The sequence below is a fragment of the Syngnathoides biaculeatus genome, chromosome 9 (genome assembly GCF_019802595.1).
Source record: "Syngnathoides biaculeatus isolate LvHL_M chromosome 9, ASM1980259v1, whole genome shotgun sequence".
Lineage (NCBI taxonomy): Eukaryota > Metazoa > Chordata > Actinopteri > Syngnathiformes > Syngnathidae > Syngnathoides > Syngnathoides biaculeatus.
In genome coordinates this window covers 6,100,757-6,125,590 of record NC_084648.1, presented here as the reverse complement: position 1 = coordinate 6,125,590, position 24,834 = coordinate 6,100,757, and the positions used below count along the sequence as shown (strand labels likewise).

At 39.7% G+C, this 24,834-nt stretch overlaps 1 protein-coding gene across 6 annotated transcripts in view; it reads left to right on the top strand.

Annotated features, from left to right (window-relative positions):
* rptor (regulatory associated protein of MTOR, complex 1) overlaps positions 1 to 24,834 on the top strand; it is a 128,564-nt gene that overhangs the window by 19,399 nt on the left and 84,331 nt on the right. For all 6 annotated transcript variants that reach the window (XM_061830278.1, XM_061830276.1, XM_061830280.1 and 3 more), the window contains exons 5-7: positions 11,154 to 11,312; positions 12,462 to 12,608; positions 22,094 to 22,269. In XM_061830278.1, the coding sequence (XP_061686262.1) occupies positions 11,154 to 11,312; positions 12,462 to 12,608; positions 22,094 to 22,269 (482 nt within the window). The remainder of the gene's footprint in view (positions 1 to 11,153; positions 11,313 to 12,461; positions 12,609 to 22,093; positions 22,270 to 24,834) is intronic.

The window sequence follows — 24,834 nt, the reverse complement described above, 5'->3', positions numbered from 1 at the left end:
TTGAAAAAAATGTTGTTGAACCCTACAAGAAAACACACTCACTTCATCACAACAGTATCCAGTTTGTTGCCAGACCACCGCTGCGGCAAAAGTCAGAATGTTTGTTGTGAAAAACATTTTTTATCAATTAAAAGTCGAAGCAAGTGCACATGGGTGTTTAAGATGGTGACTAAGTTGAAGGAACCTAAGCAAAATGTACCTGACTAAAGAGAGAGACAGAGCAGTTAAAAAAATGTGGGAAGGAGGCGGAGTGGGAGTCTGCATTCAAGCCTTGGGATCTACACCACCAATCGGCAGATGCTAGCAGCCACATTCCTAACATAAACTCCACAACACACTTCAGCTATTTATTTCTCTTGTCACTGCAACAAATCACATTAATGGTTTACAATACATGAGTTGATAAACATTGGACTCGATCAAAACCTGTTATAGAGCAGTCTAAAAGCTGTGTTCTGAAGACAAGTTGCTCGGCGAATGTAGTTGCCAGCCACGAGTCATTGCAAATTCATTTCACCTTGCCTTTTGCAGCCTTGCATTAACCCTCACAGCCAAAGAGAATGTGGCAAACAGACTAGGCTGATGCCCACTCCCTTTCCTGACCTACACTTCCTCCCACGCACTCTTATTTTGATATTTCAATTTCCCACTCCACATGGTTTTTTTTTCTTTTTCCGGGTTCATCCAGGTTCTGATCAAGTTGTGTATTGCAACTATAAATACTTATTTAAAAATTTAAATTGTGTATTTATATTAGGCAAGTCCCCTCAAGCTTGATGATCGAAATACGGAAAAGAGACAGTGTCAATATGTTCTTCTTGGCTGAGCACTGTCTTGTTGCATCTCTATTGGTTGTGTATTCCACTGAGAATAGCTTAAAAAAATCCACAGTGCTTCTCTTTCTTAGTTTTCCAACCAAACCTGTTCTTCGCTTTCACATTCTCTTTCAAGTTAAACCTATTTTTTCTTTTTTTCCGTTTTATCTCCGTCACCAACATTTTTTTCAGTTATTTATTTTTTATCGAGCTACAAATTCCTCTCTCTTAAATCAAGATGAAAAGGTGTGCTTGTCTTGTCGAACTGTCCTATCAAAGTCACGCAGTGTGACATAGTTTTCCTTGTACAGCTGCCACACATTTTCAGTCCTGATAGTTCTTCGGAACGGCTGTTATTTTGTCTACTTTTTATTATGTGTAACACATGCCACATCGCTCAACAAATTTCAGAAAAATTAATTGGATGTGATCTGAGGTCATTTCTTGTCCTCTAATGGTTGACGGAATCCCGTGTGTGGGAAGTGGGATCCATTAGGTTCACGGTTGATCTCCACCAACCACTGAATGCTGACAGAGATAAAATTGTCAAGTACTGGTAATTTACTTTTAAACCTTTATCCTTTATATTGGTGGTTCAATAATAATAGCCTTAGTGATCAGTATTTTTATTTCGGCAATGTATTTTGAGCAATTATCGGGCTGGATTATAAAGTCTCTCCCAATCCATTTGGTTGCAGCTTTCTTTATATTGGCAGGCAAAAGGTTTCTTAGGACCCCTCAGTTCAATTTGCTACTTCTATCAAGTGTTGCAGGATGAAGATGAATGAGCTTTTGCAAAAATACTCGTTGCCAACACAAGCCAGAACGTAACTGGCGCAGTGTTTTGCAGATGAGCTTGAATGTTTGGGATCATGATTAGATTTTGTGCTCAAAACTTTGGCCTTTCCATCACCTCAGCAAAGATTTATTCAATATTTTTTTCATCTCTTAGAAACTTAGATTGTGAAACCTTCCTTCTTGCCAACATAACAATTGTAATACAATAACTAGGCCTGTCATTTGTTGGCTTTATGTTATTAATAGAGAGACAGCACAGCAAAAACAACAACTCTCCATAACCTCCGCTAACAACATGGACTTCACTTGTCCCCTCACGGACATACAAAGATCTTACAAAAGTCAAGATTCATCACTTCATCATACTTCCTTGAATACTGTACTCTGTTTATTCCCCATCAGCCAGCCCTATCATAGGGCATTACAGACGTCCAAAAATGTGTAGAGAACTGTGAATCTGTGAGTTTTTCCCAGCAAGTAGCTGGAAATTGTGGCCACATTGTTTATCCATCTAGCCAACCATTTTCTGAGCCGCTTATCCTTACAAGGGTCATGGGAGTGCTGGAGCCTACCCAACTATCATCGGGCAGGAGGCAGGGTACACCCTGAAATGGTTGCAAGCCAATCGCGGGGCACATGGAGACAGGCAGACAACAGTCTCTAGTCTCAACTGGGCAATTTAGAGTCTCCAGTTAATGTATATTTTTGGGATATGGGAGGAAACCAAAGTGCCCAGCGAAAACCCACGCAGGCACAGGGAGAACATGCTAATTCCACACAGGTGGTGCTGTGATTTGAACCCCAGTCCTCAGAACTGTGAGGCCAACGCTCCAGGCAGTTGCGCCACCTTGCACCCCCACATTGTTTCATTGTTTATCAAACCAGAAAATAAACATCCAAGTATTAGTTTCTGTTTCTAATATTTTGATATCAAACCCAAATCTTTTCAGTCTACAGCACAAATAAAGGAGTTAGCACAGCACAAATAAAGTACTTGGACTCATTGTATATTGAAATTTTTAAAGTATGTTGATGTAGGTCAAAAATAATCTATCCTTGTGAGTGATGACATTAATTGCTGTTTCATTTATTTTAAATATAATATCACATATTATATATATATATATATATATATATATATATATATATATATATATATGTAATACTGCACTTGCCAGTAGCTTTTAAGAAACGTGTTCATTCCTTTGTGTGTTGGAAAATTTACAAGTGAGGACTGTTCCAGCTGTGTTCATGTGACCTGCTTGGCGAGTAATAAATAAAGGGGATGTCTTCTAACACTTTATGTCTTCAAAAATAGCTCTTGAAACTGACCACAATTCAGCATCAAGTTAGTCTTGCTGGAGTTATTTTACATAAATCCCATTTGAGCTCAGTCCAAGGTTAGTGCGTAGAAAGCTGGAGGGTGTTGCGGAAACCGCCTTAATGATCTTCCGTTGCCTCTCACGCACTCAGTCCAGTCGGAGCCACAGAGAAAGCCATTCTGACACTGGAGGACTTACACACACTCCGCCAATACACCTCCAATATTGTGTTGGGCTGCCATGTCTATTGAACACATGGCACAATTGTTCTGGAGCACATAGATTCTGTTGTAAATCTAAAAAATCCCAAAAAACTGTCCAAGTTCTTTTGTTGTTGTTTTTTTTAAATCTGTGGCAGAGAGATTATGTTGATTATTTTGATGTATGTATAGTGTTGATTAATTTAGCCATGTTGAGAGTGTGGGGACCCAAAAATAACTTTTGCTTTATTGCAAATGTGGATTCATAGAAGGCAAACAGGCCACTATGCTGCCCCTATTGTTTACCCTTCTTGGTAAATGCACATACTGTAGTTTGAAAATATAGTCAACAGAGTAATTGTAGCCAAACATAAGGTTAGTTGATGTCCATCCTTCCATCCATCTTCTAGCACTTTTCCGGGTCAGGTCACGAGGGCAGTAGCTTTAGCGGGGATACCCAGACTTCCCTTTCCCCAACCATTTCATCCAGCTCTTCTGGAGGGAACTCAAGGGATTCCCAGGCCAGCCGAGAGATGTGGTCTCTTCAGGGTGTCCTGGGTTGTTCCCACTGTCTCTTTCCTGTGAAATGTGCCCGGAACACCTCAACAGGGAGGTGTCTGGGAGACATCAGGATCAGATGCCCCAGCCACCTCATCTGGCTGCTCTCATTGTGGAGGAGCAGCGGCTCAACACTGAGGACCTCTGGATGGCTGAGTTTCTCACCCTCTTTCTTGGGGATAGCCCAGACACTCTGTGGAGGAAACTCATTTTGGCCACTTATATGCTTGATCTTGCTCTTTCGGTCACGAACCACAGCTCGTGATCATAGGTGAAGGTGGGAGCGTAGAGCGATGGTAAATTGAGAGATTCTCCTTTCAACTTTGCTCCCTCTTTACCACAACTGACTGATACATCACTGCAGATGCTGGACCGATCTACCTGTTGATCTCCCGCTCCATTCTTCCCTCTCTCATGAACAAGACCTCAAGATACTTGAACTCCTCCACTAGGGCCAAGATCTCATCGCCTACCCGGAGAGGGCACGCCACCCTTTTCCCACTGTGGAACCATGATCCCAGATTTGGTTCTCATCCCAACCGCTTCACACTCTGCTGCGAACCGTTCCATTGAGCGCTGGAGAGCCCAACTTGACGAAGCCAACAGAACCACATCATCTGCAAAGAGCAGAGATGCAATGCTGAGGCCACCAAACCGGACTCCCTTTATGCCTTGGCTGTGCTTAGAAATTCTGTCTATAAAAGCTATGAACAAAATCGGTGACAAAGGGAAGCCTTGGTGGAGTTCAACTCTCACCTAAAACGAGTCCGACTTATTGCCAACTATGTGGACCAAACTCTGCCACCGGTCATATAGGGACCAAACAGCCTGTATCAGGGGGTTCGATACCCCATACTCCAGAAGACACCCCCCCCCCCACTCCAAAAGGATCCCCCGAGGAACATGGTCAAATCCCTTCTCCATACACATGTAGTCTGGTTGGGCGGAACTGGTCCACTGTTCCATGGCCAGGTTGAAAACCACATTTCAAGCTTGCTGGTAATTTTCAAGGTTGCAAAACAAGATTGTCTGTCAATAAAATAAATGTGCAGAGTGGAATGTCTATGTTCACTTAATAGCAGTTCAAATGACTGTACTCCACAATGTAATAATTGTCAAGTCTTTTATTCTCTGAATTGATTTCTGTTAAAGAGGGGTGTCTTGTAATAATTTTCTCCACAGATGGAGCAATTGTTTCTCATGTCCCTGGCCTCATTAGTGGAAAAAAAGTCAATATGTCACAAGACACTCAGTTTGGCTCACATCTGCAGAGCATCTTTCAATCCCAAATCTCCCCTTGCCCAACCCATGCCACACTGTCCTTAATTTTTCCCCTGATTGTTGGTGGATGCTGAGACATCTGTCTCCCACTATGGACTAATTAATGAAGTCGGCCGACTTTCTGTCTACATTGTAAATGTACCTCTATGAACCCACTGCTGTTCTAATGGCCTGCTCTCATCTCCATCACTCTCTGTCTTCAAGGCAGTTTGGGATATCTGTACCAGTGACCTGACTAGCAGTGCCCTTTTAATAGGCTCATTTTGTAACATGATGTCTGCCGGCCTGTCCATCTTTAAAAGCAATCACACTTAACCCTGACATTGAAAGTAAGACATTTTTTTCATCCCCACGTAACTGATGTCTACTCTTTGATGTGCAATGATTTTTGTCATTTTAAGTCATTTTATTTTTACATTCCAAGCTCTTTATTTGAGAAGAGGAACATTATTTCAAATGGAGCGTGATGAAAATGCACAAAAATTGATTATGATTACTTGCGACTGGTTTGGCCAATAACATGGCAGAAAATGGGTGAAATGTTATCATTTCCCAAAGTAAAAGATTAATGTTAATGTCTTATTTTGGTTAAACTGAAAAATAATCAGTCGGCTTTATTACTATAATACATAATTATAATGTGATATGTAATGTAGTGGCCAGAAATAATATTTTTGGATGAGTGATGAAATGTCTCTTAGGAGTTGTTACAAACATGACAAGTTAATTTACTCTAAAATTTAAATTCGAGGTGAAACGAGTACAGTTTTTTCAAATACCTCAACTAATAAAAAACTCGTGGAACCACGGGCACAATTCTCTTGCGTGATCTATGCCCTGAACTGAAGTATTCATTCAGTATTCAGTGGTAATTCCACATCTATTCCAATCTAATTCATGTTCACATGGGTGTTATTTAGTTACACAATTAAATGGATTTACATTTATGATGGTGTAATTATTTTGTACACATATAATAATAATTTCATTTTTTTTAACATTAACTGCCTTAATTAAAAGTAGTTAAGATTTTGCATCTTGATTTGACACGATAGTTCTTGTCCAGCCCTAGTCCTGAACCATGCGGTGTTATTCCTCGAATTTCACCATGTTGTTTTTAACTAGACATTTTTGAAAATTTTACTACTGATTTCACTACTGATATTGAAAATGTCTGCAGTGTCCCAACTGTAGCCTCAGAGGGAAGGATTGGTGACGTGTTCTCGCTCCCTCTGCTCATCAGACCTGCTGTGCACTGAGTCAGCCAGGCCCACAGGCCCCAGCAGGATGACTGTCACGGGTGAAATGACACATAGCCCTGGTCACGGGCTGCGTTCTACTAAACTGAATCTACAAACACGAATGGTTCATCATCATTTTACTTTCTATGTTCTGTAAAACACAAACAAATAATTTGCCAATGATTGTACCCTATATTCGACACACTAAAGAAAGTTAACGTTCAAGTGATAACCTTGGTTGATCCTCTCTCATTTTGAATTTGATGCCCGCAACAGTTAAAAAAAAAAAAAAAAAAAGATGGTACAGAACCTTGTTTACCACTGTGTTACATTGCTTTTACTTTTAACAAAACTCAATAATTGTTTGAGAACTGAGGACATGAATTGTTGAAGCTTTGCTGGTAGAATTCTTTCCCATTCTTGCTTCATGTACAACGTCTTTTACTCAACAGTTCAGGAGATGGTCCCAATCTTCTCAAATGTCTTTTTTAAAAATAAGATAAGACAATCACGCTAGTGTCAACAAGCTGTGTGCCAAACTACTAATAAAACGCATAATGCCAACACTACTTTAATTTACACTCATAGAAAAATGTTTCTCAGCTTGCATTAGTCCATGTCACGCCCGAGAACCATATATACCCCACTGTGATTCATTCATTCGATGTTGGTTTTCAGCCGTGCTGCTTTCATACAGGGATTTAACGAGATTCTCTGAATCTTTAGTAGATTTTCTGGACTGTGGATCCTGAAATCCATTAATTCCCTGCAATCGTACCTGAGATATATTGCTCTTAAACTGTTAACTGTTTTCTGAATTCATTGTTCACAAAGTGGCAAACCTCTCCCATCCTTGCATTTGCACAAATGCGCCTTTCGAGGATGCTTCTTTTATACTCATTCATGACACTCACTTATTTCCAATCAACTTGTTCACAGGTGCATTGTTCCAAACTGTTTTTTTTTTTTAATTGGCTTTAAAATGGCGAAGAAATGACACACAGCCTCCCTTTTCAGACGCTGTTGGTGTGCTCACAAAAAACACACCCTTGGAACTTGTCAGTCAAATACGTGCCTTCTCTCCCAGCTCGTTCCAAGCAATGCAGATGGTCTTGCGGGCTGCGGAGAGTCACTCTGTGGTGGCCAGTCAGCCTCTAATCCCTGTCGTGGCAGATGTTCATTGTGCCGGGAGCTCAGAGACAATTTTCCACTCCTTTAGTTATGTTGAAATTAAACAGATTGTTGGCAGAATTTTGACTGCCCATTGCACACTTTGAAGTGGCCTCAGTTGCGTGACCCACAGGTCAGTTTTGCTCCACCTCATCCCACAATATCACAGGCGGCCAGCAAGCACTCTGAGCGTAATGGTACAGCCACCACTGTGTGGATGTGCGGTCCCGTTGGCTTGTACTATCTACTACCGATGGTGGACAGGCGTGGGGAGGCGGAGGTTTTGGGTTCACCATTGCCTTGCTACACGCCATTTGTGTGGTACACAGCAGAGACATTGTAGCCCAAATAACCCTAACCCACATAGAAATTTAGGGAAGATGGATTCTACGGAGAGAAAAGTAAATTATTTATATATATATATATAGCTCGATAACTCATAACAGCTGATAAATGCAATGAATTTGCCAATTTAGTAAAAAAAAAAGAAAAAAAACAAAGAAAAAAAAAAGGTTAAATATCAGCATAAATCAGCAAAATTATGATACATCTGAAGACACCCAGGGAAAATGGTTCAGCAGTTGAAACCATCAACAAGCTTTCTTGACTCAATACCATCTGACTGGTGGGCCACCACCACCACCTTGTGCATATCTTTTGTTTGTATTTGTCCATCACAACACACATGCATTCATCCAGGCAGAAAATGCTTAATCTCATACATACAAAAATGACTGAAGCACTCCTTGTCAGTTGAATGTAATGTGCTGCAATTTCATGAATGTAAATGAAAAGCTTTGCAAAAGCAACAGAATATTTTCCCTGCCATAACTAGTTGGAAGTGTAAACCCTTGGCCTACATGACCATTTCACAATCGCCATCTCCATCTCGTTCTAACCCACCACCTCTCACCACAGGCTCTTATTTCAGATATTATTCCTCTATTATTGCATGACTCTCACTAACACTATTACACCTCTCTGCTACCATTTGATGCTCAAGTAAGTGCAGTATTCCGCCCATCCTATCATATTATGGCTAAATGGAATTAGCCTGCCAGCTATATTATCAAATTGCAGTTCAAACTTATCCTCACGCAGTCAACGGAAATGAGGTGTTTTTCACTGAGATGAGTTCTGCTTGGTCGCTGTAAAATGTGTTATGTAACTTAGAATGAGTAAATGATAATTGTGAAGGGTTTTTCCTGGCTCAAACTGTCAGGGTTGGTACCATTATCAGGGTGCTTGTTTGCCATCTTGCCAATGGCTAATTAAAATGGGATGTGGCAACGTGAATCAAAATTCCTTGCTTTTAAACTCAAAACACCTTCCCTTATAAAAGTTAGTGAGCACGCTAATTCTGGTGTGTGCCGCTGTGGGGACCGGCTCATCGGGAAGACAACCCAAAGCCACTTCACACTCAGTTGAAGCATGCATTTTTATTACTGTGATGAACGTTTCAAGTGGTCCCGTCCTCCAATTCACATTAGTTTTACAGCAGCTAAATAATTACTGCTTTGTTAAGCAATGCACGAGTTACTAATCCTACTTCGGTTGTCATGTCGATTGGAGGTAGTGCTTTCTTGAAGCGGGACGCAGCTAGCCAGCTAGCTCGTCCTTTAGGGGCCCACAGCAAACACAATCACCCCCCACCCCAGCCTCTACGTAGAGACTATTCTTTCCAGCTTTTAAATTCTGTTACAATTATGTGACAGCTAAAATTAGCCTACTGATATTTAGCACCATAAAGTAACATTTTTAATCTTAAATTCAAAAGTTTGAATTCAAAGAATATGATATGAAGTCGTGAAGATCCTTATAATCAAATAAGTGCATCAATTTAAACATTACTGTAATTGATAAGAACATCAATCAACATTTAATATAGTTTACTATTTCAACTGCTTTTATACTCACATCTTGGTACTTGGCCTTTTGGCATTTCACGACACTTTTATGTACCGATTATGTAGTTTGTGAGTGGTTATCTCATGACAACAGCAGCAGGTGGAACTGGAAAAATAACTGGCATACAAAAAGTTACGGATAATTGGTTTTGAGGTGACATTTCAGGATAAAACTGAAATGACTGACTTTTACAGCTGGATAACAATTCTGTCAAATGAGCTTGGTGCCCACATAAAGCCTTTAAAGCTAAACAATTTATCCCAAAACATTTGATGGTTTTCATTGCGGATTTGCTCTTCAACGGTGTTTATGGTGTTATGTAGTTTGGTATGGAGTCCAAAAGCCCTCAAAAAATTTAACTGGTGTAGAAAACGGAAGTATAGCATTGTACATATAGAATTGTATATAGTTGATGGTTGGGTATGTTAAAGCCAGCATTTTTTTTAATTAAAAAAGTACAAGTATTCAAAAAGATCCAAGACAGGTTGTTGTTAAAATCCCCATGACATATCATTCCACAAAAACTCACAGAAGGGCCTTAATGAGTATGAAAATGATTCAGACTGGTCTGACAGGACAATGTTCTGTTGCATAACTAGCTCCAGTCACGTCTCCACCTGTGTGCCTTTCATACACTCTATTGACTTTGTCTATATAATGTCCAAAAGCATGTCTTTTCTTCTACTATAGTAACAAAAGTCATAAACATTTTATTTAACTGCCTTTCCAAGCTGCATGAACTTTTTACTCTGTTCAATAATACTCTTCATCTTGCTCTTAACGCCCACAATGACATCGAGGAATGGGATGTTTTGGGATGACATGAATCTGTCAATTTATTTCAGTTTAGTAGTAGCAGTAGTAATAATAGTTTAGTGCCATTGATTGGCCCTTTCCTGGTCCTATTAAACCTGCGGTTAGATATAGGCATTTACTCACTGTAATGATTAAATGTGAAGGAGATTTTATAATCTCTGACATCTTTCAAAGTGCAATGTCTTTGTCTTAGCCAATTGAGTTTTGGATCATTGCAAGTGTGTCTCTAGGGTCAGTTAGCTCATTACCTGCATTCATTTTTAACTGAATTGAGAAGTCCAGAGGTCCAAAGCAATTTTGGGAGTCAGACGAGGCCTCTTACTGACTTTTCCAAATTGAGATTGAAAAGTCAGGTCCATTTCAAATATGTCTGCATTTTAACAATGATTGGAAATTCATGCTTGAGATAGTTTTTTTTTAATTCTCAATACCACTTATACTTCAGCATGATGATACTTTTCAATACTTATGTTTGGTGTTGGTATACATATATCGGTGGGTTTGCGTGTCCGTGTCTGTGTGCAAATTATGCATACTGTGCATAGTTGGTTAAGTGCCTGACTTTGCTTATCAACTAACATTATTGCTGAATTACCTTGTTAAGTAGCCAATGAGGACCTCGTGTATTTGTCACAAAATAATTCTTGTTCTTAAACTTTTATTTCTTTCTCCCTCCAAACACAAGTTTTGGGGACACTTGTGCCTTCCACTGTGCTGTTCTGCAGAGTTCAGACACACTATGTTGTCAGAATACTGGAACTGAAAAAAAAGAAAAACGTTTCATTGTTTACTATAAAATTAAACTATTGCTTCTTCCCTTTGCAATATATTTGTGCCGCTGGATTTGTTTTTGTCACTGTGACCTTTAAAAATTCATAAAATCAATCAGATACCCGATACTGATTGACTCAGGACAACTCTAATTGCAAAGGATCTATTCATGACATCACATGCACTGTATAAATGTGCTGGATTATGAAAATGTCATACAGTAGAAACCCTAATCATTTTGTTCCTACTTGTGTCTTTTTTCTTCTTTTTCAGGCACGTTACAAACAAAGCTTGGACCCCACAGTAGACGAGGTGAAAAAGCTGTGCACTTCACTAAGACGAAATGCCAAAGAGGAGAGAGTCCTCTTCCACTACAATGGCCATGGGGTTCCCCGGCCCACTGTCAATGGAGAAATTTGGGTTTTTAATAAGGTAACCTTCAACCCATTGAATATCACATTTATATCCATCAAAATTTAATCATAATTTGATTAAGTTGTGTATCATAGCATCACCTTATGGTCGTGAAAATACAGTACTCCATCTGAAGCCACTCAAGAAACAACTATTACCAAGTCAGAATTTAATACAGTTTACCAAAAACTGTATGGAAAATAGTTCAGCAGCTGAAACCACCAATGAGCTAGCTTCACACAGTACCACCTGACTTTTTCCAAATATATTACGAAGTTTCTGCTAGCTGATTTGCAGCAAATTATTAACTGACCACTTCAGTGAGGGGAGTTTCCTAAAACTCTTAAAGTAGCTGCCTTTAAGCTTCTACTAAAAAAATAGAATACTGGATGCTCGCATGTTAGCAGGTTATAGACCCACTCAAATCATTTTATAGCCAAAATTGTTGAGAAAGTTGTTTTTAACCAACTCAACAATTGAACTTAATTTGCAACTTCAGTTTTTTTAGTCTTAACATACTTTATTTTGGGGTAAAGAAGTAATATATTAGTTACCTTATATGACGATATCTTGCCTATTTGAGAAGAAAAAACACAAGTTTGTGGTTAATTTAATTGGCTTCAACGATTATATTTTAAAGTTGACTACTTAAAATGAGAATTTTACCCGTAGAACATGATAAATTACACTTCTAAATCCCAAGTTGTGGTTTATATCTTTGTAAGAACCAAACAATTCGTGGTGTCTGCTCTTATGCCTGGACTAATCTTCAGTGAAGACATAAAATATTGTTTTGAGTTGTTCATTGCCCCTATTCAGTAATCAATCACCCACTCACAGTGATGCAGTGCTGTTGTCGAAACTTACAGTAGCTGTTGCTGCTTGATCCCCAGCATACTCACAGGTTGTCTTTTTCACTTCCTCTGTTCTTCATCCTCTTCTTTTTCCTGAAGTTGCTCTTGAACCGTAATTCATTTACATGAAAATGCACCCTTACTGTCAGTGGTATAAAATAAGTATTTGTCTAGATATATGATCATTACCCTCTTCCTGTTGGAACACTCTAATTTCTCCTGATTTAACGTCGTCGTTAATAATTCTTAACAGCGCAAACTCACGAATTCATGCCAGACCACTCTTCTCTGTTACTCTGTGTTCCTCTTATAGAATTACACCCAATATATCCCGCTGTCCATCTATGATCTTCAAACCTGGATGGGGAGCCCTTCCATTTTTGTTTATGACTGCTCCAATGCTGGAATCATTGTCAAGTCCTTCAAACAGTTCGCACTGCAGCGAGAACAAGAGCTGGAGGTGGGGACACACGCACACATGTGCACCGTCACACACACAGGCGCTATATAAATTAAAAGTTTCATGACAAACATCGTAAATAAGAATTAGATTTTCAGATAACCAAAGGAAGATATTATCATTTATAATAAATTATATATCTAGTTTTAAAACAGAGCAATAAGTCAATCTTTATGTCCCATTGGGTGTTGTCATAACATCCCTCTGCGATCACGTTGCCACACGTTCTTTGCAGTTGGCTCCTCAAATATGGTTGGCATAAAATAATTGACGCATCCTCATGCAAGTACGGAAGTGCGGCATGAAAGTGCAGCACCCACCCACCGACAGACAGACAATCAATATGCTGCACTTATTAAGTTCTGTATGTACCATTAGAAAGCAATAGGACTTTGACATTGTTCTTTATAATACTGGTATATTTTTGTTCAATTCAGACGTTATGTTTAGAACCACTCTGCTGTCTGAGTGACTAAGTCACTCTTTAACGTTGCAGCAAAAAAAAAACTTGATTGAGATGCCCAATAAGTCACTTGTTTGTGTCTTGGCTCCTTCTCATACCTCACACCATGAATACTATTATACTAATAGTTGAGTCTGTAGGCTTGATCACATTATGTAAAACCCAAACCTGCTAAAGTAAAATAGGACATTTATCTCAAGTTTGGTTTGTCTTTGGCTATATACTGTAATTTCCGGCCGATAAGCCGCTACTTTTTTCACACGCTTTCAACCCTGCAGTTTATGCGGTAATGCGGCTAATCTGTGCATTTTTTCTAACGGCCGCAAGGGGGCACTCGTGTGGAAAAGGTAAGTGTGAGACCGCTGGAATATATATGTACCGAGGAAGTGACTTTTACCGGACTGGCCGTGTTAGCGCTGCGCTAGACTGTTACTGCCGTGTCACAGTGATTTTTTTTTTTTTTTTTTTTTTTCCCCCCCACGTTTTTTTTAACCGGCCCTGTTAGCGTGGGGGCGCTAGCATTAAACTCTGTGTACCGTCTTTGTAAATATCTCGTATTTCAATGTCGGTTTCAATGTGGGCACTTGCGGCTTTTACACCCCTGCGGCCTATGTACGTACCAAATGGTATTTCCTTTACAAATGTACTGGGTGAGGCTTATAACCAGGTGCGTACTGTAAGACGGGAATTATGGTAGTAACTCTGAGAGAGGTGACCACCTCACACATCAGTAAAGTTGCATCAAAGAAGAAATTATTACATTTATCTTGTTTTTAGCCTCTTGTTTGCTGTACGGTATCTCTGAGGGAGTTGACCGCCTTACATTTGAGTAAGGCTGCATCATGTACCAAGCTACTTAGCGTTCTGCAACATGAATTGGAATACAATACCTTTAATTGGATTGTAATAATCTGTTAATTTATTATTGGGTGATAATGGTGTGATAGATCCTAAGGCGAATATTTGTTGCTGTCAGCATAATTACAAACACTGTACAGATGTTTTCTTCATCCAGCTGTGATCTCCAAATCTAACTGGAGAGGTTCAAAGTTGAGTGTGAAGTGGATGGGATGAAAATCTGCACCACCAAATCTAAGACTGTGGTTCTCAGTCAGAAAAGGGTCGTGTGTCCTAACCAAGTTAGGGGTGAGAGCCTACCCCTTGCGGAGGAGTTGAAGTATCTTGGGGTATTGTTCACAAATTGGAGAAGAATGAAATGGGAGAGCAACAAGCGGACGGTGCAGTGTCTGCAGAGATGTGGACTTTGTATCAGTCCGTTGGGGTGTAGAAGGAGCTAAGCCGAAAAATAAACCTCTCTTACCCTCACATATGATCACGAGCTGTGAGTTGTAACCAAAAGAAGTGGATCCTGGAAATAAGTGGCCTAAATGAGTTTCCTCCTTAAGGTGTCCGTGCTCTCCCTTAGAGATAGGCTGAAAAGCTCGGTCATCCGGGAGGGGTTTAGAGTAGAGCCATTGCTGCTCCACATTGAGACGGGCCAGTTGAACTGACTGAGGTTTTTGATTAGGATGCTACCTGGAAGCCTCCCTGGTGAGGTTTTCAGTGCACATCCCACCAGGAAGAGATCCCGGGAATGACCCAGGAAACACGAGAAAACAGCCCTGCTAGGCTCAGAATGCCTCAGATTCCCCCTCGGAAAAGCTGGGTGAGCTAGAGAGAGAGGGAAGTCTGGGTGTCCCTGCTAAAGCTACTCTCCGCGACCTGAGCTTGGATAAGCGGAAAAAATGGAAGGATGGGTTCACTTTCATTTTCCTTCTTGTCCTGTCAGTGTTTACATTATGCTATTTATAAATTAAAAAAAAGTACTCTGCTTGATCTTGTGATTTAGATGATGATCACTACATTTTAGGACCAATTTATGCAGAAATTCCAAAGGTTTCACATACATTTTCCTCGTACTAATTCTTAAACCCTGTGCTGTTTTGATGAAAGCTTGCCAGAGATGTTAAGACATCAGACAACTGTATTAACTCATTTAAAGATAATGGAAGAAAATGTATGTGTACTTCATTTCAGTGTAGGGATTACAAAAAAGTAGTCACTCAGTAAGAAAGATTTGTAGAAAAAAATATTTGCATTGATTCATGCTGTATCAAGATCCAAATTATTGAATTATATCCTTCCTATTAGGAATACATACAGGTAGCACAAATTTTTGAGGTGGCCAGCAATTTCCATCCCAAACTCAAATCATAAAATACGTCAACAAGTCTCCACAAAACTGTGATATAATTTGTGTGGAGCCAAGGGGGAGTAGTGCAGAGCTCTCCAAAGGGCAACACACATGAGTGATCGAAGACAGTGGAACGTGATAAAAATCTTTCACTGCACTATACATCTACAGAAAGCCTTTTTCTTTTTGTTGACCAAATTGTTGCCAAAGTAATGCCTTGCAGTTCCTAGGTTTCACCCACTAGAAGTCGTGCACTGAAAGTATTTACTTATAATAAAATAAACGACAGCTGTCCTCTGTTAACAGCAGTGAAAGCTAGATACCATCTCTAAGCAATTTTACTTTTTACTTGAGTGATTGCTCTACACACCCACTCATGCAGGAAGTTTATAATGTGCTGGGGTCATGGAAGATGAAGAGCCTTTTTAATCATTCAAGAGATGATCCAAGCGGGGCGTACCCCCGCCTCACCCTCACACTGGATTGGCATCCCTTTCATAGCAGTGTGTGTGTGTGTGTGTGTGTGTGTGTGTGTGTGTGTGTGTGTGTGTGCGCGCAAGAGCATTGGTGGTGCTAAAAATCATGCAATCATCACATATGCAGCCATATTTCAGGCTTCTATGGAAATATGACATTTATACAAGCTCATATTATTTTGTATTTCATTGCATGCAGTCATAGGTGTCCTTCATGAGAGGAATATTTGTAGACATACTGCAGATGAAGATGTCAGCATGAAATAGAGAGATGAAGGAAAACTAGCTGCTGTGGAGGTCTTCCTGCCCAGCAACAGCCCTCTGATGTCCATGTGCATGCCACCCTTGAGTGTTCATTTGAAATATGTCATCACTTCATGTGTGCACTTAGCCTAGATGGTCACTGAATTAGCTGTTCAGCATTTCTCAGACTGAAACAAAACTATCTGCTCAGACACACCGGGCCTAACCTAACCTTGTGTGAGGATTACTTGTTGTGGTTTAGGCGTTTTGGTTTTCATCATCTCCATAAAACATTCACAGTAATGTGAGTGTGAATGGTTATCTTGGTTCCCATATGATTGATTTAACGATCAGTCCAAGGTGTAACTTGGGTCTTAACTGTCAACTGGGGTAAGCTCCAGTTGCATGCAGCATTTCATGAAGTTTTATATATATATATATATATATATACTGTATATGGTTGAGAAAGTGTGTGTAGGGAAGGTGTATGCCTCCACCTATTTCAATTAAATATTTGCTTGCTTAAGGGTTGCTTGATTGTAGAACCTTTGGTTTCACTGTGGTTCTGATCATGTGTGGTGTTACATGAATCCACTTCCTCCCTGTAGAATTAGTCTCATTAATTAGTGTCACACAAAAGAATAGCATTCAGAGCTATTGTATTGCTCTCTGATATTCACAGTTGAGGAGAAAGAAAAGAAAGATGTCATGGTGATTTTCATGGTAATTTGTGAGATTACAATATGCTAATGAGATAATTATGCTGGATACTCTGCATTAATCATCTTCTGATGGCAATGCTGTCATATTTACCTTCAGGATTACTGTGGCACCCGTTCTCCAAATTTTCTTTTAGGCAGTGATACAATTCTGATGTTGACACAACCGGGACCCACAACAGAGCGAGTTGCTTTGTTCCTTATATTTGTCTTTGCGAATACTGTAGTCGAGTAAACAGTTTCCTCATTAAAGAGTGAATGAGCCAAAAAAAAAAGATTAACGATACAACAAAGTTATGACAGATAAATTTGTCATCAAACTTCTGCCCACTCATTCCTAAAAGTATTTTATCAAAATATTACAAGTCATGAAGTGTTGAGTTTGACGTTGATATTCAATGATCTTGTCTTTTCATGTACAGTAATCTTAATGTTTGTAAAACTTCAATTAAGGGATTTAAATTTGAGGTTTATTTTTCACATGAAGATTAAAAAAAGTGTACTGAATTAAAAACCCATGGTGGCAATTATTTCCCTTATTGAGATAAAAGTCTCCTAACAGGCCACAATCAAGGAAATACCACTTCTTTTTTGTTTAACGTATAAAAAAAGGGCAAAAAAAATGTACCCTCTCGCGGGCAGCGTCCCAAAGCTGGGACGGGTGTGTTATCAGTTTTGTGAAGTGGTACATACTAGAAATATGTTTATTAACTAATTCTTATTCTAGAACGACACTTACGCATTAACAATATTGATGGATTAGCATTTTGAAGACAAACTTGGTTGCATACTGACCTTTCTCCCTTTCTTTTTCTTGGAAAATATTTCATGTGTACTTGAGGCAGCCATGTTGAGTCAGGAAGGAAAGGGAAATAACTCCGTGCTAACTTTGACCGATGAGTTATCCTCTCCTGATAGCAAATTATGACTTCAGATTAAAACACTTAACTATTTTGATATACTGAAGGATATAATGCGTGAAAATCATGATGTCCCAAAAATGGGACGATGCCCACAAATGGGTTTTAAGACATCCATCCATCCATTTTCTTTGCCGCTTATCCTCACGAGGGTCGCGGAGCATGCTGGAGCCTATCCCAGCTGTCAACAAGCAGGAGGCATGGTACACCCTGAACTGGTTGCCAGCCAATCGCAGGGCACATGGAAACAAACAGCCGCACTCGCAATCACACCTAGGGGCAATTTAGAGTGTCCAATTAATGTTGCATGTTTTTGGAATGTGGGAGGAAACCGTAGTGCCAAGAGAAAACCCACGCAGGCACGGGGAGAACATGCAAACTCCACACAGGTGGGTCTGGGATTGAACCCGGGACCTCAGAACTGTGAGGCCAACACATTACCTGCTGCGTCACCGGTTTTAAGACCGTATTGTAAGTAATTTGTGGCTGAATCTGATGTTCCACAATCAGTTACCATTTTTTTTCAAATTTGAGATTATTATTTTTTCTAATTCTGTCTTTTAGTGGTTTTGATAAGGAAAGGATTAAAAACTATAGTATACTTGGGATGTTACAGTTGCATTTTAGAGTTGTTCTGGGCGATTATTAAACCATTCGACAAAATAGAGTGATGATTTGACCAGAGCAAAATGTCAGGACGGAATCAATTTCTTTTTGCACCATGTAGTTACAATGATGGTGTCTTTAAATGATCTTTATCCAAATAAAATCCCTATGTCAATTAAGGGCTCACTGCTCGGAGACACAACCATGCATTAGACCTTGTCATAGATTATTACTATTGATGTTGCTTTATCAGTTTCTGCGCAATTTCACAAATGTTACTACAGCTCATATACTTCTCCCTCTGGAAATGTGACCAAGCACAAGTCAGACTTGTGACAGAGTCAGAAAAGAAAGGTTGTCAGAAAAGTAAAATAGAGGTTCAGAATAGTCCCTTGCCATGTGAATACCACCTTGACAGACTCGCGCAATAAAGTGTCTTTTGAAATACAGGTCCAAGTCTCCTAAGACCTGTCTACAGTCCTTGTCCATGGAAGAAATGATGCCCAAACTAGCACTAACACATGCTGAGTCTATCCAGCACAGGGGTCGCCAACCTTTTTGAGGCTGAGTCTACTTCATGAGCACCAATCGGATGAAACGTTACATGACCTGTTTGCAGCAAACTTCCAAAATAACAAAATTCCTTATACTTTACAAATATATAGTTTGTACATTATTTTCACAATTTCATGAATGTAAGCAAGTCCCATTAAAAATTTAAAACACTAATAATAATAAGAATAACAAAAATTTGTGACCTGTGCTATTTTTAGAACATTCCTCACGGTTAACCATGCGCCCGCGGGCGTTGGTGACCCTGGTCTAGAAGCTCATTAGTCATGAGACGTTTAGGCTGTCTTTAAAACTTCATCATAAGCATGTTAGATCATAACTGGGTTGGAACCTAAATGAGCATAGTCTTTTTGCAACATACAAATAACGCACTATTGGTCAGGAAATAAGCAGCAAAGTGGACTTCATTACATGTAAATACATTTGTGTGGGTATTCAGAGTGGAGAGGTGCAATGCATCAATATTCAAAAGAGCATTCATGATTCTGAAATTTATAATTGTGTCCCCTTTGAGCGGAACAAAGTTGGATGATCTGAAGCGATGGCTGATGGTCTATAATTAGGATATGCGCAATTGAAAATTGATTCAAGATCTCTTAAATGAAATCACTCTTCCTGTCATAATGAGCATTATTCCCTTGTAGTTTTCAGTAACTTCATGCTATTTATAGTACAAAACTTCATATAGAGCTTTGGTGTATATACATAATGTCTTGTACAAAGATTTGAGCTCCAGCAGCTCCTGGCGCTTTTCCATTCAATTATTATAAATTCATCTAATGAGTTAATAGAACATCAAGGAGAAGGGTTTGTGGGAAGTATAACCATTGGAGAGGCTCACTTATAAATCTGTAACACTAAGTGATGAGTTGATTTGAATTTCGATAAACTGGAAAACCTGTTTGAAAACTTAAAGGAAGACTCTCACCAAAATTATAGGAATGGGAGCACACATTAAACGTTAGTAGATGAGGATTCAGTGTTTCTTTTAATGCCAGTTATCCACAGATTTAATCAAGAAACATCTATAAATTGGAAAAGTATTAGTGAAATTCCTCTCTCGCTCAGACATTCAAATGAGCCTGGCTGGAAAACTGAGAGCCAATCAGCGTTTGCCACACCTGCAATGCTTGCTGTTGTGACACCCCATTGTTCGTGGATACTTTTCACTGAACAGAGAACGTCCACTATCTGGCATGTTGTGGCTGATTTTTGTGAAAAATAATTACAAACAAACAAAACGGAAATAGCATGATGTACAATGTTCAAGCCTGTGCGTTTGAGCCAGAATACACATGGGTGAAACTTGGGGGCGTGGTGCTGAATATGAACACTAACAGACCCATTATATGGACCGCGGAGATGTGTTTGATGCTTTTCTGATGAGTTAGTTTAAATGTAGGGAATATACAGTAAGCGTGGTCAGATTTTTTTTCTTTTTTTTTTTTTAACCCCAAGTTCTACTTTTCAAGCAGCCAGCCTGTCACGGTTGACCGGCGGCAGGGGTGGGAGGTGGGCGGGTCTACGCGCGCATCGCTGTAAATAGTAACTGGGAAGTTTTGTGTGCTAAGAGTCAATAAAGCCTCATAAAGTATGTTGTTTCTTATACAGTACCAGCACGAGAGACTATAATTAAGCGGCTAATAACCAGTAATGATTAGATGCGTGCAAATTTCCACGGCCTCAACTGTGACAGCCACAGCTTTATCCTGTCAGGTTGACCCCACGGGAGGTTAAAGAAGGATGGGTGCATCTTCTCAGCTTTGTTGCAGTTGGTGCAGAACACGTCGGCATCTTGGCTTTGCTAGAACGAATTTTCTGTAATGCTAAGCACTGGTGGCGTCAGAGGCGGGGTCAAAGATGTTTCTTCCGGGTCTGGCTGTCAAAGCTAGCACAGATTTTGCTTGGATTTCAAAAGTGTTCTTTATTTATTTATTTTTTCAATTAATGTCCCAAATATATGTAATAATATTACATCACATTTGAGGGTTTATTATACATATTAATTTTTAGGGGAGAGTCTTCCTTTAATGTACAACTCCTATTCCAAAGAAGTCGGGACATTGTGTTAAATAAAAACAGAATATAATGATTTGCAAATCACGTTCAACTGCTCAGTCATTCACAAAGATGCGGCAAGGTCCACCTCTTTGTGGAAGAGTTTAAGGACAATGGTCCTCAACGTATAATTGTAAGGAATTTATGCATTTCATCATCTATGGTAAAACAGAATATATGTGCGTGAATGAGAAAAGTAGAGGGGGAAAAGTGAGGCTACAGGGAGAAGAGATAGCGAGGGTGGACGACTTCAAATATTTGGGGTCAACAATACAGAGCAATGGAGAGTGTGGCCAGGAAGTGAAGAAACGGGTCCAAGCAGGTTGGAACAGCTGGCGAAAGGTGTCTGGTGTGTTATGTGACAGAAGCGTGTCTGCTAGGATGAAGGGCAAAGTTTACAAAACAGTGGTGAGGCCGGCCATGATGTACGGATTAGAGACGGTGGCACTGAAGAAACAACAGGAAGCTGAACTGGAGGTGGCAGAAATGAAGATGTTGAGGTTCTCGCTCGGAGTGACCAGGTTGGATAGGATTAGAAATGAGCTCATTCGAGGGACGGCCAAAGCTGGATGTTTTGGAGACAAGATTCGAGAAAGCAGACTTCGATGGTTTGGACATGTTCAGAGGCGAGAGAGTGAGTATATTGGTAGAAGGATGCTGAGGATGGCGCTCCCAGGCAAAAGAGCGAGAGGAAGACCAAAGAGAAGGTTTATGGATGTGGTGAGGGAAGACATGAGGGCAGTTGGGGTTAGAGAGGAAGATGCAGGAGATAGGCTAAGATGGCAAAAGATGACACGCTGTGGCGACCCCTAACGGGACAAGCCGAAAGGAAAAGAAGAAGATCATCTATGGTCAACAATGTCATCAAGAGGTTTAGAGAATCTGGAGAAACCTCTAATAATAATGTTTCTAGAATTACACAGGAATTTAATCTCACCTTGAACATCAGGGAAGGTGCTGGCTTCATGCCACTCCTGCTTGGTTTAGACACTATTTTATTGTTGTTTGGTCAAATTCGGCCTCCAGTCAATGCAATGTCAATCATGCGCAACCGCCCAATTGATTCAGTGGATTTTCCGAATGAATATTGAATTAGGTATTGCGATGCTTTGGCTACTCAATATTTTTACCCCCTCTACATATACAGATGTGTCTGATGTCTGTCATAAATGTCTCATGTGTGGGATGTGATGGGACAAACAACAGAAATTCTCTCTTGGTTTGTCTTTGCAGGTGGCCGCCATCAATCCCAGCCACCCTCTCGCCCAGATGCCACTGCCACCTTCCATGAAGAACTGTATCCAGCTGGCTGCCTGTGAGGCTAGTGAGTTGCTGCCGATGAACCCTGACCTCCCTGCGGACCTGTTCACTTCCTGCCTCACCACACCCATAAAGATTGCCTTGCGATGGTAAGGATTTTTTTACATTAGTTTGATGAATCTATAAAATCATAAATAGTATAACGTGGCCATATGGGGTTAGTTTCCATTGAAGCAAAACTAGAATTTTGAAAAAGATTCATGAACAGATCCACTTATTGAAATTAGTATTAATATTGTTTATATTTAACAAAAACACATTTATCTTGTGTGTTTAAAAATAAATGAAATGTTACTCCATTGCGATGGATTTTCATGCAGATTTTTTGGATAGTGGGGACACACACACCATCAAGGATAGATATTGCTGCTGAGAGAATGGTCCCTGCAGTGGTGTGTTCAGTAAAAAAAAAAAAAAAAAAGTTAATCAAATGAAATGAAGAAAGAATGTAATCATTAAGGAGGTTGGTCTAATACAGCCACCTCATGTGAATTCACAAAAATGTAAAATTGATAATATAAATTTTTCCCCAAGCACACAGGTTGCATCAACCAAGCAGCTCGTTTCTGTGCACATCAGTATGAGGATCTTGTAGATGCAGTCCCTGGTGATTGCCTCACCTCAGCAATGCAAATCACAGGATGACACTCAAGTTTAAAGCCAGACACACACACACACACACACACAGTGACATGAATAAATTAGATGGAACTGAGTGTTTTCCTATCTCTAAAAATTAAACTTTAAAAACGTCAATTATTTCATTGAACCAGAAATAACTTGCGATTCTCAAGAAAAGCGTATTGCCCTTGTTGTTTTTGCTATATTTCTTCATTAGAAAATACAAAGAAAAGAAATTTAAAAAGGGGAGACTGTGGATAAATACATGCACATACTCATAAAGGAGCATTTGGTAATCTTCTCACAAGGAGTAAAGAAAGTGATCGCGCAGTTTTTGCAAATTACTCCTGAGTGAATCTGGAAACATCTGACAGGAAGCTACAAATGAGAGACTCATTCATTGACCACACAAACATGAACATTTTTCCATGCATATGAAATTCCAAATCTTTTTACACATAAACATGCACACTCACATGGCCAATGAGATGGAGGTTCACTTCACTATCTTTGGTTTATGAGATGGCATTCATGTGTTTGCTTTCAAGTCATGGAAATGTTGTTTTTTCCTCAAATTATTGAGCCACCTGCCGCCCCCCCCACTATTTGTTTATTTATTTATGTATCTATTTATTTATAAGCCTATTTATTTATTTATTTATGGCCTCGCCATTCTGAAATTCCAACCCATATGCAACCAAATTAATCACCCTCTAAAGTATAAAGTACTCGTCCAGAACCATGACTGAGTAATAAGCCACGGCAGACCTAGGTGCATATTATAGCTTGCATGGGACTCCCTGTTTAGTCAGACAAAAATGTATTGGCTTTGTTCAGTTGTAATGTGTATTGAATAAAGTATTATGCATTTAAAATTAAACAAATCACCTGAACTACCATACATTAAATTTGAGTACTAGAGGCTTTTATGATGAATAGTCATCATATTATAAATCAGGGGTGCCCAGACTTTTTTACCCCAAGATCTACTTTTCAAGCAGCCAGCCTCTCGCGAGCTACCAACGACGGGGTGTCTGGGGAATGACGATGATGATACTCCCAAACAGTTTTAAGGTTATGTTGCCTCCTATATTTAAAATACAGAATTAGCTTTTTGTACATTGTATTGTCTGTGCTTTCATCCTGGATCAGGCTGTGCTAAGGTGGAAGTTTAAAATCACACACCATCTCATCTTGCATTTTCTACTTTGGCTTCAGACCAGACCTTTCCCACTCGGAAAAGAGAAAATCTTGTCCATTTTAGCCACTTTTTCTTTGATGATTCACATACTCCCAACAGTCATTGCATCTTAAAACAACAGCATTACTTTTTTAACTTTCTCCATTAATATTGAAACTAAACATAAGCAGCATGTCTAGCATGTCTTTGCTCTACTTTTCCCAGACTGTGTTGCTAACTAAAGTAGCGGTGGTGGACGCTGTCATTATAAAACACATTGATGGGCTGCGTAAGTACTGTAACATTTGTAATTATGAGTGTACGTCTTTAAGAGCCGGGGGCGGGGGGGTGTCTAAGGTAAAATAGAAAAACGAGTGTGGCAAAGCAACGAACCCCTCTTTTAAGATTCAACATAACATTTGTATCCTGCGTCCTCCTCTCCACCAATTTAAACAGCACCATTGCCTCATTCTCTACTCATGAAATTTTGCTTGCGTTGCTGTTGCTATGAGGTTTCTTCTCCTTAATTTTACATGGTCCTAGAAAATGAGAGTAAGGTGTATGTACAGTATGTGGCGGAGTTTATGAGTGGGTGAAGGAAGGCACTGTCCTTGCATTCCTTGATTTTAAAATTTTAATGAAAGGTAGCAAGGGATTGATGGTGGTACCGAAAGCGAGACGAGAAACAGGCAGGTTGTGTGCATGCTTACATTATATTGCTCAGGTGAACAGGAAACTATCACCAGTAAAGATCCATTTTCAATGGAGGTCCAGGATGTGGAAAATGTAAATGCGCAAGACGTACAGTCCCCTCCAAAAGTATTGCAACAGCAAAGTAACTTCCTTTGGTTTT